General features: G+C 30.7%; 1 protein-coding gene across 1 annotated transcript; it reads right to left on the bottom strand.

Moving 5' to 3' along the window:
- Nucleotides 1-439: 439 nt before the first annotated feature.
- LOC149889340 (uncharacterized) lies at nt 440-2,658 on the bottom strand. The gene is made up of 5 exons (XM_090085333.1): nt 2,432-2,658; nt 2,295-2,351; nt 1,695-1,863; nt 1,202-1,338; nt 440-769 (listed from the first exon to the last, which is right to left on the bottom strand). The coding sequence occupies exons 1-5, from the start codon at nt 2,576-2,578 to the stop codon at nt 674-676; spliced, it is 606 nt and encodes a 201-aa protein (XP_089941459.1). The 5' UTR covers nt 2,579-2,658; the 3' UTR covers nt 440-673.
- Nucleotides 2,659-12,908: the final 10,250 nt, after the last annotated feature.

The following is a 12,908-nucleotide window of genomic DNA, read 5'->3' as shown; positions in this document are numbered from 1 at the left end:
GCTTTCACAGCTCTGCTAGTACATACGTACTCTTTTGTCAAAATTTTCCATGGCCGTTTTGCCTAAATGTGGCTGATTTTCGTTGATACAGCGTTGAACTTCCTCCTTCAATGAACGGATTGTTGTAGACTTGTTGGCTTGAACCTTCAACTTCAAATAACTGTGGCCGCCTAACTTTAGTTGTTTTTGAAATATATATATATATATATATATATATATATATATATATATATATATATATATATATATATATATATATATATATATATATATATATATATATAGTGAATTTAAGACCAATAGTTCTAAATAGGGGTAAGTTTGCGCATGTTACAAACTGAAGACCAGCACCACATTCAATGCGTCGCACAATTCCAAAAGCTGTTCGTTTCAATTTTCTAATAAAATAACCCTAATCCTAACTCTGATGAGTCAGCAATCAAATTGCGGGTTTACTTTTGCTGGTTTATTGTTACAGATTAATAATTACAGGTTTATATTGTTACAGATTTAAAATTACAGGTTTACATTGTTACAGATTTATAATTACAGGTTTATATTGTTACAGATTTATAATTACAGGTTAAAAAAGTAGTAAGCGAATCAGCTAATCGAAGGAAACCAAAGCGAACATAAAAGTTCTCTCGACGTTGAGAACCACATACTTGCTTGTTCAAGCGGCATTAATCATACTGAACTGGTTATTCATAGTAGTTTTTTGAGTCCAGATTTCTTTTTCGTTCGGAAACGTTTTCATGTATTCGACAGGCTAAAAAAAAGTTGTTTTAAATTGTTGTATTTGAATTAAATTAAATAAAACAGCTTATCGTTAGTAAAAAAACTTGAATTCGTGGAATCGTTAATAACAATCGTTATATGAAGCTGCAACAACTAATCCTATGCCAAAATGAAAGAAAGGGTTTAAAACATTTAAAGGCTCCATTTAAAAAAAAAAAAGAAAATTTCGAAAACACTGATCTTTTCTTAATAAAGTTAACTTTTTCACTTCACAAATCAAAAAAGAATGTAAGAAAAGCCGTTCATTTCAAAAATCTATCAATCAAATAACTAAGACAAGTAACCTTCATTGGATCGTATGTTTGAACATAAGTAATCTTAGTTTATTTACTCAATTTGTCTAAATTGCTTATTGTACCAAACTTGATTGCAAAAATAAAAAAAAAATGTAAGAAAAGCATACCTTTGAGCAGCAGACAGCCGCACATCCAACGATACTTGAAGATAAAGTTGCAATTGATGCAATCATGAGCAATACAAGAGCTGCGATGAAAGCAGTTGAGATCGTACTTATTGCAGAACAATCTTCAATGCTTAAGCCTTAACATTTTATAAACGCTGCATTAAAAAAATATAATTACTATTATAAAAGTTAAAAGTATTGATGTTGGCATTAGTTAGCATTAATTATATGAATAAAAACGATTATATTAATAATTTCAACAATAATAATAATGGTATTAATGCAAGAATTAATATTAAGACCCAGAAGATAAATGCAAAAAGAAACAAAAACAAATTAGTTTAAATTTAAAAAGATGTAAGGATAAAAAAAGAAAATATGTTTGTTAAATAAGTTGTAATAAATATCGTTTTAATTTTTAAATTAACGTAAAGTCAACGAAAGAATAAATTATAAGTTAATATAATGAATAATTATTGTCTTTAAAAAGCACCTGGAACACTATTCGACACGCCATAAATATTACAATCACAATTTTTAGTGTATGAATTCCATGTACAGTCCACAGCGCTTTGCCAATTAAAAACAAATGTTCCCACTTGAAAAGCAACACCCCCCACACAAATGAAAGAAATGATGTTCATTACCATGAACGCAATCATCTGGAACAAATAGTTAAGTTTTCAAGTGTTAAATCAGTATTTTAAAATTCAAATGAATTTTAATTTGATTTATCCTAAATATTTTAGCTGCTCTAAATAAAACAGTTTCATCAGTGTTTTGTAACCCAACTTATGGTTATTACAAAAAGATGAGGTATTTTGGAGTAGGTATTTTGGGTGAATTTTTTACGGTCCAACCTAAGCTGCGGACTTTAGCATTTTTAATATCACAAATATCGAAATCTCGCATTTGAGAATTCAACCCTTTAAGGAAATGTTTTCAACTTTTTGTCAAGTTTTTTGTTTTATCAAAACCTGAACTGGTTTGCAAAGTGAAATCAGATTTTGTTAACCTTGTCTTTTGTTTTAGTCACTAACAATTTATTCGGGGGTATTTATAATTGCAAAAAAATAAAAAATGAAAACCTTACGGTACAACGGCTTCTTTTTATACCGGATATTAATCCGAGAATTCCAGGAACAAGAAACTAAAAACAATCGAAAATATATTCATTCAAACTTAGGAACAGAGCAGCAATTGTAGAACTTATAATAAGTAGTAACTTACAACGATTCCAGCCCAATATTTTGTCCATTTCACACTTAAACTATTTTCAATTGATATCAAGATGGCCAAAGTAAGCCAAAGTACCACTTCAACGATGCCCAGTACTAACGCTGCTTTAGCGTGTTTCTCTTGCAAATAGTTTGACATGTTGTGCAGACTTTCTCAAGATCAGGAATGTACACGTTGTTCTTTTCACTCAGCTAAAGGTTGTAAACAACTTCGTGTTGTTGTGCAAATAAATAGCTCTCTTAATAAAACAGTGGCTTCACGCGAGTAACATATTTCTTCCATTTATTCAAATTCTGAAGACAAGATTACACTTGTCCACAAAATTTAGAAAGCAAACATATGACGCTCTGCAAGTGTTGGCTTTTTACTAATAAAAAAGGCATTGAAAAAAAAAGTCAGGTCCCCTTTTTTGTAAGTACAATGTTTTTTTTCTTAAATTATTATGCTTAAACCATTCGAGCTCAATAAAGCTAATAAATTTTGGACTTACTTTTTGAAAATAACAAAATATATGTAAGAAGTTGAATTTCTCAAATCAAGAACTTTTTTACTTTCAACAAATAACCCCCCGTATTTGAGTTTCGAAGTAGAAGTATGTGGAAATTAGGGAGCATCATCGCGTTTAATTAGGGTAAAGGCTAAGGTTAACCCTATAGCAACTTTTCTTTTTTTTTTTGGGTTCTGAATCCGAACGGTGATAAGATCAGTAAATATCTGTTATACAGAGTACCCGAGGTTATAACCGAATGGGTTATCGAGCCTGTAATTAAATTAAAAAAAACCGAAACCCGGTACCTGACATCGTCACCATTCGGCTCTCATTAAAAGTAACTGTCACGATAATCAATAACTCTAAATCGTAACGGGGAAAAAAAAAACAGCGTATTCCTAATGGTGTATTAAGATTATTTTTCATAATAGTCATATTTAAATAAGCAGCGGTTTTAGTAAAATACACTTTTTATTTCTTGAATATTCAAAAGTATAAAAACACAAATATAATCAATATAATCAATATAACGTGTTATTTTTTAAAACGTTTATAATCTTAACATAATTTAAAACGTTTGAATCATAAAAAGAATCACTTTTTTTTATCAAACTTTCCGCAAAAAGCTACGTATTTCTATGGACAAAAGAAGGTGAACCTTTAAAAAAATAATAAAATATTTAAAATATTTAAAAAATTAGCTTCTCATGTTTTGGTAAAACTTCAAATATTCACTTAATGTTTGGTAGGACCTCATTTACATTGAATTACCGCTTTAATTCTTCGAGGCGATGGCTCAATTAATTTTCATATCAGTCGCTTGCAAGACCTTCTCGACTTATTCAAATAATTTATCACTAGTTCACACAAGAAAATTTTTTCATACTAATGGGTACATATATCCTACACTCAACTACAACTCAGTAAAAAGGCTTTTTTTAAAAAAAGAGCATAATTCAGACTGTGAACAAAAAATGATAGTAAAATTCCATGTAATGCATCATAACACATTGATGACCCTCTGGTCCACAGTCAGTATGAGGTAATGAGCAAATTTTGATTTTGCAAACTCAGCCATCTGATGTTAACCCTTTCTCTCCCGGGATATTTCCTGCTATATTCCCAGAGTAAAAATTCCTGATTCTGACTAAAACACTTTGAGACCTTATAATGACTAAAATAATGAACCAATCTCTTGAAACTTGGTCTCTTTTTTACTAATACATTGATCGAACAAAATAACTAAAAAATCGAACATCACGAGATTTGTTATGACCTGCTGTGCGGGTCAGAGGGAGGAAAAGGGTTAAATGAGACGCATCCTATCAAAGTATCTCAAACATCTCCAGATAATCAAAATTGAAGATGAAATTTTCTTTAAAGGAAGAAGATTTTTTCATTTTAATGAAATAAATCTCTTTCAATAAAATGAAAGTATTCCTTTTCCAGAATGAAGCGTGTGAAAACCTTTGAGACATTGCATTTTCCAGTGTTATAAATTTAGATTGTCTCTAAAAGATTTGAAGTTAAAATTTTGTATAAGTTTTTGTTTTTTTTAGTTAATAAATTGAATTAAGTTGATGTCACTAACTAAATTGAAGTTTCAGCACCAAGTTCTCCGATGAATTCACAATTTCTTGGAAATTTAGGAGTAAAAATCTTGGAAATTTAGGTCTAAAATTCTAAGAAAATTAGAATTTTAGACCTAAATTTCATAACAACGACCTATTTTTCTTCAAAAAACAAATCTAGCAAATTCATTCTATTGATTTCACTGTTCTTGGCCTCACGTAAAGAAACTTGCATGAAAAAGGTATTAATCGAATTTCTTATCTTCTTGAGAAGAAAAGAAAATTACTAATATAACAAGATGCGTAACTGTTTCATCAATTCGCGAGGTTAGAATTATTTTGTTCCATCTCCAAGTTTAAATGTTGGGAGAAAGTTTTTGATTTTTTCTAAAAGTAAAAATTGTTTAAAGTTTTAGCTTTTATTTTTAAAGAAATAATATTTTATGCTTTAAATAATTTATGTTTAAGCAAATTATTTAGAAAAAAATTTCTAAAATAATGCGTATTTTAAAAATTATTATTACTAAAATAAATATCTCATTTTCTCCCAACTTTTAAAATTGGAGATAGAACAAAATGATTCTAACCTCGCGAATTGTTTTGTCGCATAACAGATATTAGAGCTTCTTTAGCTTTTTTGTTATTCCCATGGATACAAAACGCTTTTTTTTTCTTTTTTTTTTTGATTTCATCTTGATGCCGTTAAATGTTAATTACACAATGTAACAAAAAAAAAAAAAATTTCTGTTTATCAAAGTTTTTTGATGTTTCTTAATTAATTTGAGTATGCTGAGTCTAAATATGACATTGGATTTTTTATTGCATCAATCGTTTGGTCGTAAAAAAAAAAAAAATCAATTAAACATATAATTAATATAAATCGTTTTGCAATCATGTTACATTATATTGTATTGTAACAGTCTTTCACAATCTCAAAAAACACTAAAAGTGAACAGTAGAACGAGGTTTTCTTTTATGAAGTTTCTCGTCATCGCGTATCAAACACCAGATGTAGTCACCCATCATAGCTGCATCCCATCTGCCCTGGTATCTTTTCTCCATTGCAAGAATATCCTGATGGAAACGTTCCCCGTGCTCTTCACTCACATCACCCAAATTTGGTCTGAAAAATTCCAAGTGTGAATGCAGGTAATGCAGCTTTATTGACATTCTGCATTTCATATCTGCGTACCGTACAATTAAGTTTTCCACTATCTCTTTGTAGTTATCACTCTTATTGTTGCCTAAAAAGCTATGAACAACATGTCTAAATGCAGTCCATGCTTCTTTTTCAACAGCAGACATTTTGTCCTCAAGCTCCTTACATGCCAACATAACTTTAATCTGTGGACCAACGAATATACCTGCTGAAATTTTTGCATCTGACACCTTTGGAAACATCTGCCGAATATGCTGGAATGCTGCACTATCTGGGTTTAATGCTTTGACAAATGGTTTGATAAGACCAAGTTTAATGTGAAGGGGTGGTAGTAAGATCTTTTCAACAGGTATCAGAGATTGATTAATAACATTGTGCGAACCAGGCTGTAAATGTTCTCTCACTGGCCACTCACGTCTTGTGAAGTGCTGGTTTGCAGCCCTGCTATCCCATAAACAAAGAAAACACGAGTACTTTGTGTATCCTCCTTGCAGACCGAGAAGAAATGCTAGCATCTTAAAGTCTCCACATACATCCCACTTGTAACTGTCGTAGTTGATTTTCTCAAGCAACAACTTCACGTTCTTATAGTCTTCCTTTAGATGAACGGAATGAGCTACTGGAATCGAAGGAAATCGGTTTCCGTTATGGAGCAAAACTGCCTTTAGACTTCTTGTTGAGCTGTCAATGAATAATCTCCACTCTTCAGGATTGTGAACAATGCCAATGTCATTGAAAAGACCACGAACGTCATGACAATAGCACAGTGATTCTGATACTACATAAAAGTATGCGAATGTTTCATGTCTTTTTCGGTATTTCGAGGTTCTGCAGCTTGGATCTAATAAATTCCATTCTTCCAAACGTGATGTCAGAAGTTCTGCATTTGATTTAGTGAGACCTAAATCTCGTACTAAGTCATCAAGTTCTTGTTGGATAGGGAAATGAGGTGAATCATTCGGTTCCCTGAAATCACAGTCATCATTGAGTTCATCCGGTGAGTCTACTTCAGAATGATATGCAGCTGCTTCTTCGGATTGAGGTGGAGTAGGAACAGGCAATTCATCACTGTGTGGAACTGGTCCAATAGAAGATGGTGTACTTGGATAAACTAGAGTCAGCCTATCTTTCGGTTTTTTATACTTTGAAATGTCAACAATGCAGAAAAAGCAGTCATCATGATGGTTCGTCGGTTCTCTCCATATTCTCGGAATCGCAAAGGGCATTGACTTTCGGATTCCACGCAGCCATCCTTCCAGAGTTGATCTGCAGCTACCACAACTGTAGTGTGGTGCCCACGATTTGTCCTGATCTCCCATAGCCATGCCAAAATAAGCATGATATGCAGTAAAGAATTTTGTACCACTGACAATCTTATGTTTAGCTTGTGTTGGACTAATATAGTAACCACAAACATAACAGAATGAGTCAGGACAAAGCTTGCAGGATCTACTAGACATATTCACCACTTCATGTAACAGTTGTAATTAGTTAAACTGAAAATAAACACACGAATATAGTTAAAATCAGCATATATATATAATGTTTTAATTGCATTACACATATACGAAAACTCCGAAATATACTTTATGCTTTTTCTCAGGAAATCTTGATGATAGAGAAAAACCAATGGTACCACTGAAATCAGCATACAAAAATTATGTAAGAAACATTAAAAAATTAACATAAACAAAAATGTTGTTACATGGTGTTATCAAATAAATTGAAAACTGAAAAAACATTTATAACTTCAAAAAAAATTGAACTCAAAGAAAGAAAAAACATCGAAAACAGCATGCAATTAAAAATCAGATGACATGTAAACTCAGAATTGTCAAATACAAACTATAAGTTTGCTTGGGAAAAACGTGTTGACGATGAGTTAGTGTTAATACTGTTGTTAGATTCGGATTCGTTATCTTCACATCAGCAAAAATCAACAAAGTTATGAAAAAAATGTTTATCTGCTAAAATATTTTTGGTTTAAGAAATGAAGCATTAATAACTTGTAAATAAAGTTATTTTTGGATCCAGCATTTTAATCTTAATCTTACTGACATTTTAATCTTACTGACGCGACTTTTTACGGCGGATTATATTCCAAAAATTAAAAGAATTTTTAAATTTAGTGAGATTTTGTTTGATAATAGTTTATATCAATATTAAAGCTAATCTACGTGTGATTGTGAACATTTAGAAAGGGTCTGGGCAATGTATGTGCCTAAAATTTTATAATTTCGTTTGCGATAATTTCATGTGTAGCTTGGGGAAAAAGAAAACGCAAACTTTTTATTTGATTAGGTTATTTTATCGAACATCTTTTTAAACTTGAAATAAAATCCACATGTTTGCAGAGACCCTGTTTTTGTTTCATATGTTTTTGTAAAAACGCATCTATTTCATACGTTTGAAAAAATCGCACAAATAGTTGTAAACTTTTGGGTAATTTTTGAAAAAGTGATTGCCTTTCATCAAGTTTGTTAAACCCTTGTTGACTCGCAATAGATTTTAAAGTTTTATTAATTTGTTTGATTAATTCTTCTAGTTTTTATTCAACTCTTATTCTATAGACTAGCTCTCCACTTTAACTCTTGTTCTACAGTCAGCTAGCTAATTCATTAAGCACTTTATTCTTGGTTTGGTTTTTAAAAACTTCAAAAATGTTAAACGCTCCTTAAAAGACTGACATCTGCAGACATCTGCAGTCCAGCAATTGAAAGGTTTGTTTTAGATTAGCAAGAGATTGGTTTTTGTTTTGTAACTTCATCACGTCTGGAGAGATTATTATCATTTAAAAATAAAGGGACTCTTTTTTGAATGTAAAAAAAAACGTCTTCCTTGTTTAGCAGAATTCTCAGCCATCCACATCAAAAACTCTGCAGTATTATTGAATTAACAGAATTATGTTCTCTATAAGAGATGGAGGAATATGTTATTAGGAAGTTCAAAGAAGATGAAGAAGGACTATGTAGTCAAAAAACAACAAGTTTCGCATTTTTAATTGAATTTAAATTTCTTGGTTGTAAATAGAATTTAATATTTTCATTTTGCTATTTATTTCGGGGAATATTTTGAGTGGAGACATCTGTGAGTTTTTCGCGAAACGAAAAAAATAGTTGCAAACCTCCAGAAATTTTGAAAATATTTTAAAATATATGCGGGTTTAGTTCTATTGTGACAAAAAAAATCGGCAAATTTTTTATAGAAGTTGTAAAATGAGCAATCACAGAAATATAGTAGATGTATATTGCCGTTTTTTATCCAACCTCAGTTTCACTCCGCCTTATGGTCTAGACTCTAGTTCAACTAGCAATCATACTGTTTGGACCTTCCGATGTAGATCCGGAGACTATCCGAGATAGGTTCGGTAATCTTTCTGAGTCTTTACTGCTCAGTGGTTACTTCAGAAGGATACCTCGGAGGTAGCATTATAGGCTGATAAATGTTGATCATTGAGGGCTTTGACTGAAGGCCAAGCCCGTGGCGCTAAGTCAACTTTCTTTTCAACCCTCAGAGATACCCCTTTAAGGTAACCTCTGATGTAGTTTTTGAAGTAGTAAGTGAGCTACAAGCGAGCCAGTGACGCGCGGGCTCTCGAGAGGCAAGCTAGTGAGCAGCGTGCGAACAGAGAGCGACAGGGTTGACGCTGTTGACGATTGGTTGGTGATCAGAGCGTGATATATTTTTTTCCATTTAGAAAATATATTTGAATATGTATATCAGCAGCGCGAATGTACAACATGAACAGCGTCGTAACGCATGAATTCAAGAGTTTGTTCAGAGAGAAAATAGTAGCTTTAGATAAGTACCTTGAAGCCTTCAAGAAACAGGTAGCTTCATCAAGCCAGCATCCCGACCAACCCCCACAACCCGATCAACCCCCGCGTCCAGACCATCTCCAACATTAAAACCGAATATGCACCTCGCGACCTAAGTGTTGAAAAATCTTTGGGGCTGAACTGGAAAAGAACAGATTTACTGTCAACAGTATGTATGGTGATGATAGGTTAATGACTGTTAGGAAAACCGTTTACCTGAGGAGCAACACGATACCTATCCTAAATAAAAACGATATTGAGGATAAGCTTGTAAGATCAAGGGAAAAGATCATGGAGCGGTTAGAAGCGTACGTGAACAAAGGATCTTGCTGGAGGCTTTGGCACTACCGAGTATCACCCTTTCCGCGGTACTAGCTACATTGGAACGCCATCTTACAACCCTAAAGATGTGTCATCAACGTTAGAAAAAGGGATAATAGATGCTTTGAGTGGGCCATCCTATCTGCGATATATCCAGCAGGATCCCACGCTGAACGTACGACTAAGTACAATTATCATATATACGAGATTTGCTTCAGGGGAATCGAATTTCCGGTGAAGGTAATGAATTTTGGAATAATTGAGCGTCTGAACCCTAGCCTCTTGGTGAACGTGTTTGTATGGAAGAAGGGGTTGTACCTAATCCATCTGAGCGAGATAAAAGACTTTGTTATTGACCTCCTACTCATTATAGATAAGACTGATTCAGAAAAGACAAATTACGTCTGGATCAAGGACCTGACGGGGATGTGCTACTGAACAAGCAAAATCCAGCACAGGAAACATCCTTTTCGCTGCTGCATGCATGTCTTCTCAAGTGCGGACCTCTTGGAGGCGCACCATAAGGATAATAATAATAACAATAATAATAATAATAATAATAATAATAATAATAATAATAATAATAATAATAATAATAATAATAATAATAATAATAATAATAATAATAATAATAATAATAATAATAATAATAATAATAATAATATTAATAATAATAATAATAATAATAATAATAATAACAATAACAATAACAATAATAGTAATAATAATAATAATAATAATAATAATAATAATAATAATAATAATAATAATAATAATAATAATAATAATAATAATAATAATAATAATAATAATAATAATAATAATAATAATAATAATAATAATAATAATAATAATAATAATAATAATAATAATAATAATAATAATAATAATAACAATAACAATAATAGTAATAATAATAATAATAATAATAATAATAATAATAATAATAATAATAATAATAATAATAATAACAATAACAATAATAGTAATAATAATAATAATAATAATAATAATAATAATAATAATAATAATAATAATAATAATAATAATAATAATAATAATAATAATATTAATAATGATAATAATAATAATAATAATAATAATAATAATAATAATAATAATAATAATAATAATAATAATAATAATAATAATAATAATAATAATAATGATAATAAAAGCAATAATAACAAAAAATAATAATAATAATATTTATAGGAAGAAGAAGAAGAAGAAGAAAAAGAAAAAGAAGAAGAAGAAAAAGAAGATGATTAATCGTTGATTTTGTGTCTATATGAATTTATTATAAATTTTAAATTCGACATGCAGCTTTAAATAACTTAACGTTTCCGTTGAATTTCTTGTTCAAAATATATTTTGTTGGAAAATGCTTGTCCACTATGTATTTATCAAAGTTTACGGTATGAAACTTTAAATGCCAATCTTAGTTATATTTTTAATGTAACTGCTATTATCAGCGGGCTATTGAACCCTCTTGAGTGAAGAAGTACCTAGCAAACCATATATATATATATATATATATATACCTTACAGTAGAAGACCCCTCACAAATGAATGAAATGATGTTCATTACCATAAATGCAACCATCTGAAACAAATCATTAAGTTTTTAATTAAAAAAATCAATATTTTAACATTCAAAAGAATTTTAATGTGATTTACGTAAACATTTTAGCTGCTCTATATAAACCAGTTACATCTGTGCTTCTTAACCTAATTTATTCTTATTACAAAAAGATCAGGTATTTAGTAGTAGGTATTTTTGGTGAATTTTTTACGAATCCACCTAAGCTAGGACTTTAACATTGATAATATCGCAAAACTCGGACTTTCACTTTGGACGATTCAACTCTTTAAAGAAATGTTTTTATTGTAAAAGAGGATTTTTGTTTTATCAATGCCTAAACTTCTTTGCAAAGTAAAGTCTTGTTGTTAACCTTTTTTTTTTTTTTTTTGGTTTTATTTGCTAACATTTCATTCGAAGGTATTAAAAATGGTAAAAAAAGTGCAAATGAAAAGCTTACGGTACAACGGTTTCTTTTTATACCGGCTATTAATCCGAGAATTCCAGGAACAAGAAACTGAAAACAATCGAAAATATATTTATTCAAGCATAGGAATAGTGCAGCAATTGTAGAACTTATAATAAGTAGTAACATACAATGATTATAGGGAAAACGTGAATCACATTCACACTATAACCTTCTTTAATTGATATCACGATTGAGGTGATGATCAAAATAAGCCAAAGTACCACTTCAACGATGCCCAGTACTAACGCTGCTTTAGCGTGTTTCTCTTGCAAATAGTTTGACATGTTGTGTAGGCTTTCTCAAGATCAGGAACTTACACGTTGTTCTTTTCACTCAGCTAAAGGTTGTAAACAACTTCGTGTTGTTGTGCAAATAAATAGCTCTCTTAATAAAACAGTGGCTTCACGCGAGTAACATATTTCTTCCATTTATTCAAATTCTTAAGATAAGATTACACTTGTCCTCATAAATTAGAAAGCAAACATACGACGCTCTGCAAGTGTTGGTTTTTTACTTTAAGAAAGGTAATATAAAAAAAAAAATGTTAGGTCCCCTTTTTTGTAAGTAAAATGTGTTTTTTTTTTTATCTTTATAGTGAACTGAAGTGTTGTGTTTGCCTCAACGCAACAGATGATTGGCGAATTTAGTCACGTGCATTCTTGAGCAAGATACCTTGCGCAAGTTTATTTAAAGAAATCTTTTACCCAACGACAAGATGTTCTAAGTCTTAACATGGCGTCGGGTTTGGTTTTTTTGATTATAATATATAATAACTAAAACAGTAAAAACTTCTATTTCAATTATTTGAAATAAAAATGAAGTTTAAAATAATTGATGCGTTTAGACATTATCTTTTATTTTGTTTCAACTCTTCAAATAATTGCTTAATAATGCTCTTCCAGTTAAATCCTTTTGAATTATTACTTTTCAAAAATAACAAAATATATGTAAGAAGATAAATTTTTTCAAATCAAGAACTTTTTTACTTTTAACAATTAACCCCCGTATTTGAGTTTCGAACTAGAAGTAAGCAGAAATTAGGGGTGTTACCGCGTTTC

This window comes from Hydra viridissima, unplaced genomic scaffold, assembly GCF_058129835.1.
Source record: "Hydra viridissima isolate aposymbiotic clone 2 unplaced genomic scaffold, HvirCarnegie_v1 scaffold_4, whole genome shotgun sequence".
Classification (NCBI taxonomy): domain Eukaryota; kingdom Metazoa; phylum Cnidaria; class Hydrozoa; order Anthoathecata; family Hydridae; genus Hydra; species Hydra viridissima.
This window is presented reverse-complemented; position numbering and strand designations above follow the sequence as displayed.

Coding starts and splice junctions, on each gene's coding strand:
- LOC149889340 (XM_090085333.1), bottom strand. CDS start 2,578: ATGTCAAACTATTTGCAAGAGAAACACGCTAAAGCAGCGTTAGTACTG. Junction 2,352..2,431: donor AATATTGGGCTGGAATCGTT/GTAAGTTACTAC, acceptor GATTGTTTTTAG/TTTCTTGTTCCTGGAATTCT. Junction 1,339..1,694: donor CGTGTCGAATAGTGTTCCAG/GTGCTTTTTAAA, acceptor TAAAATGTTAAG/GCTTAAGCATTGAAGATTGT.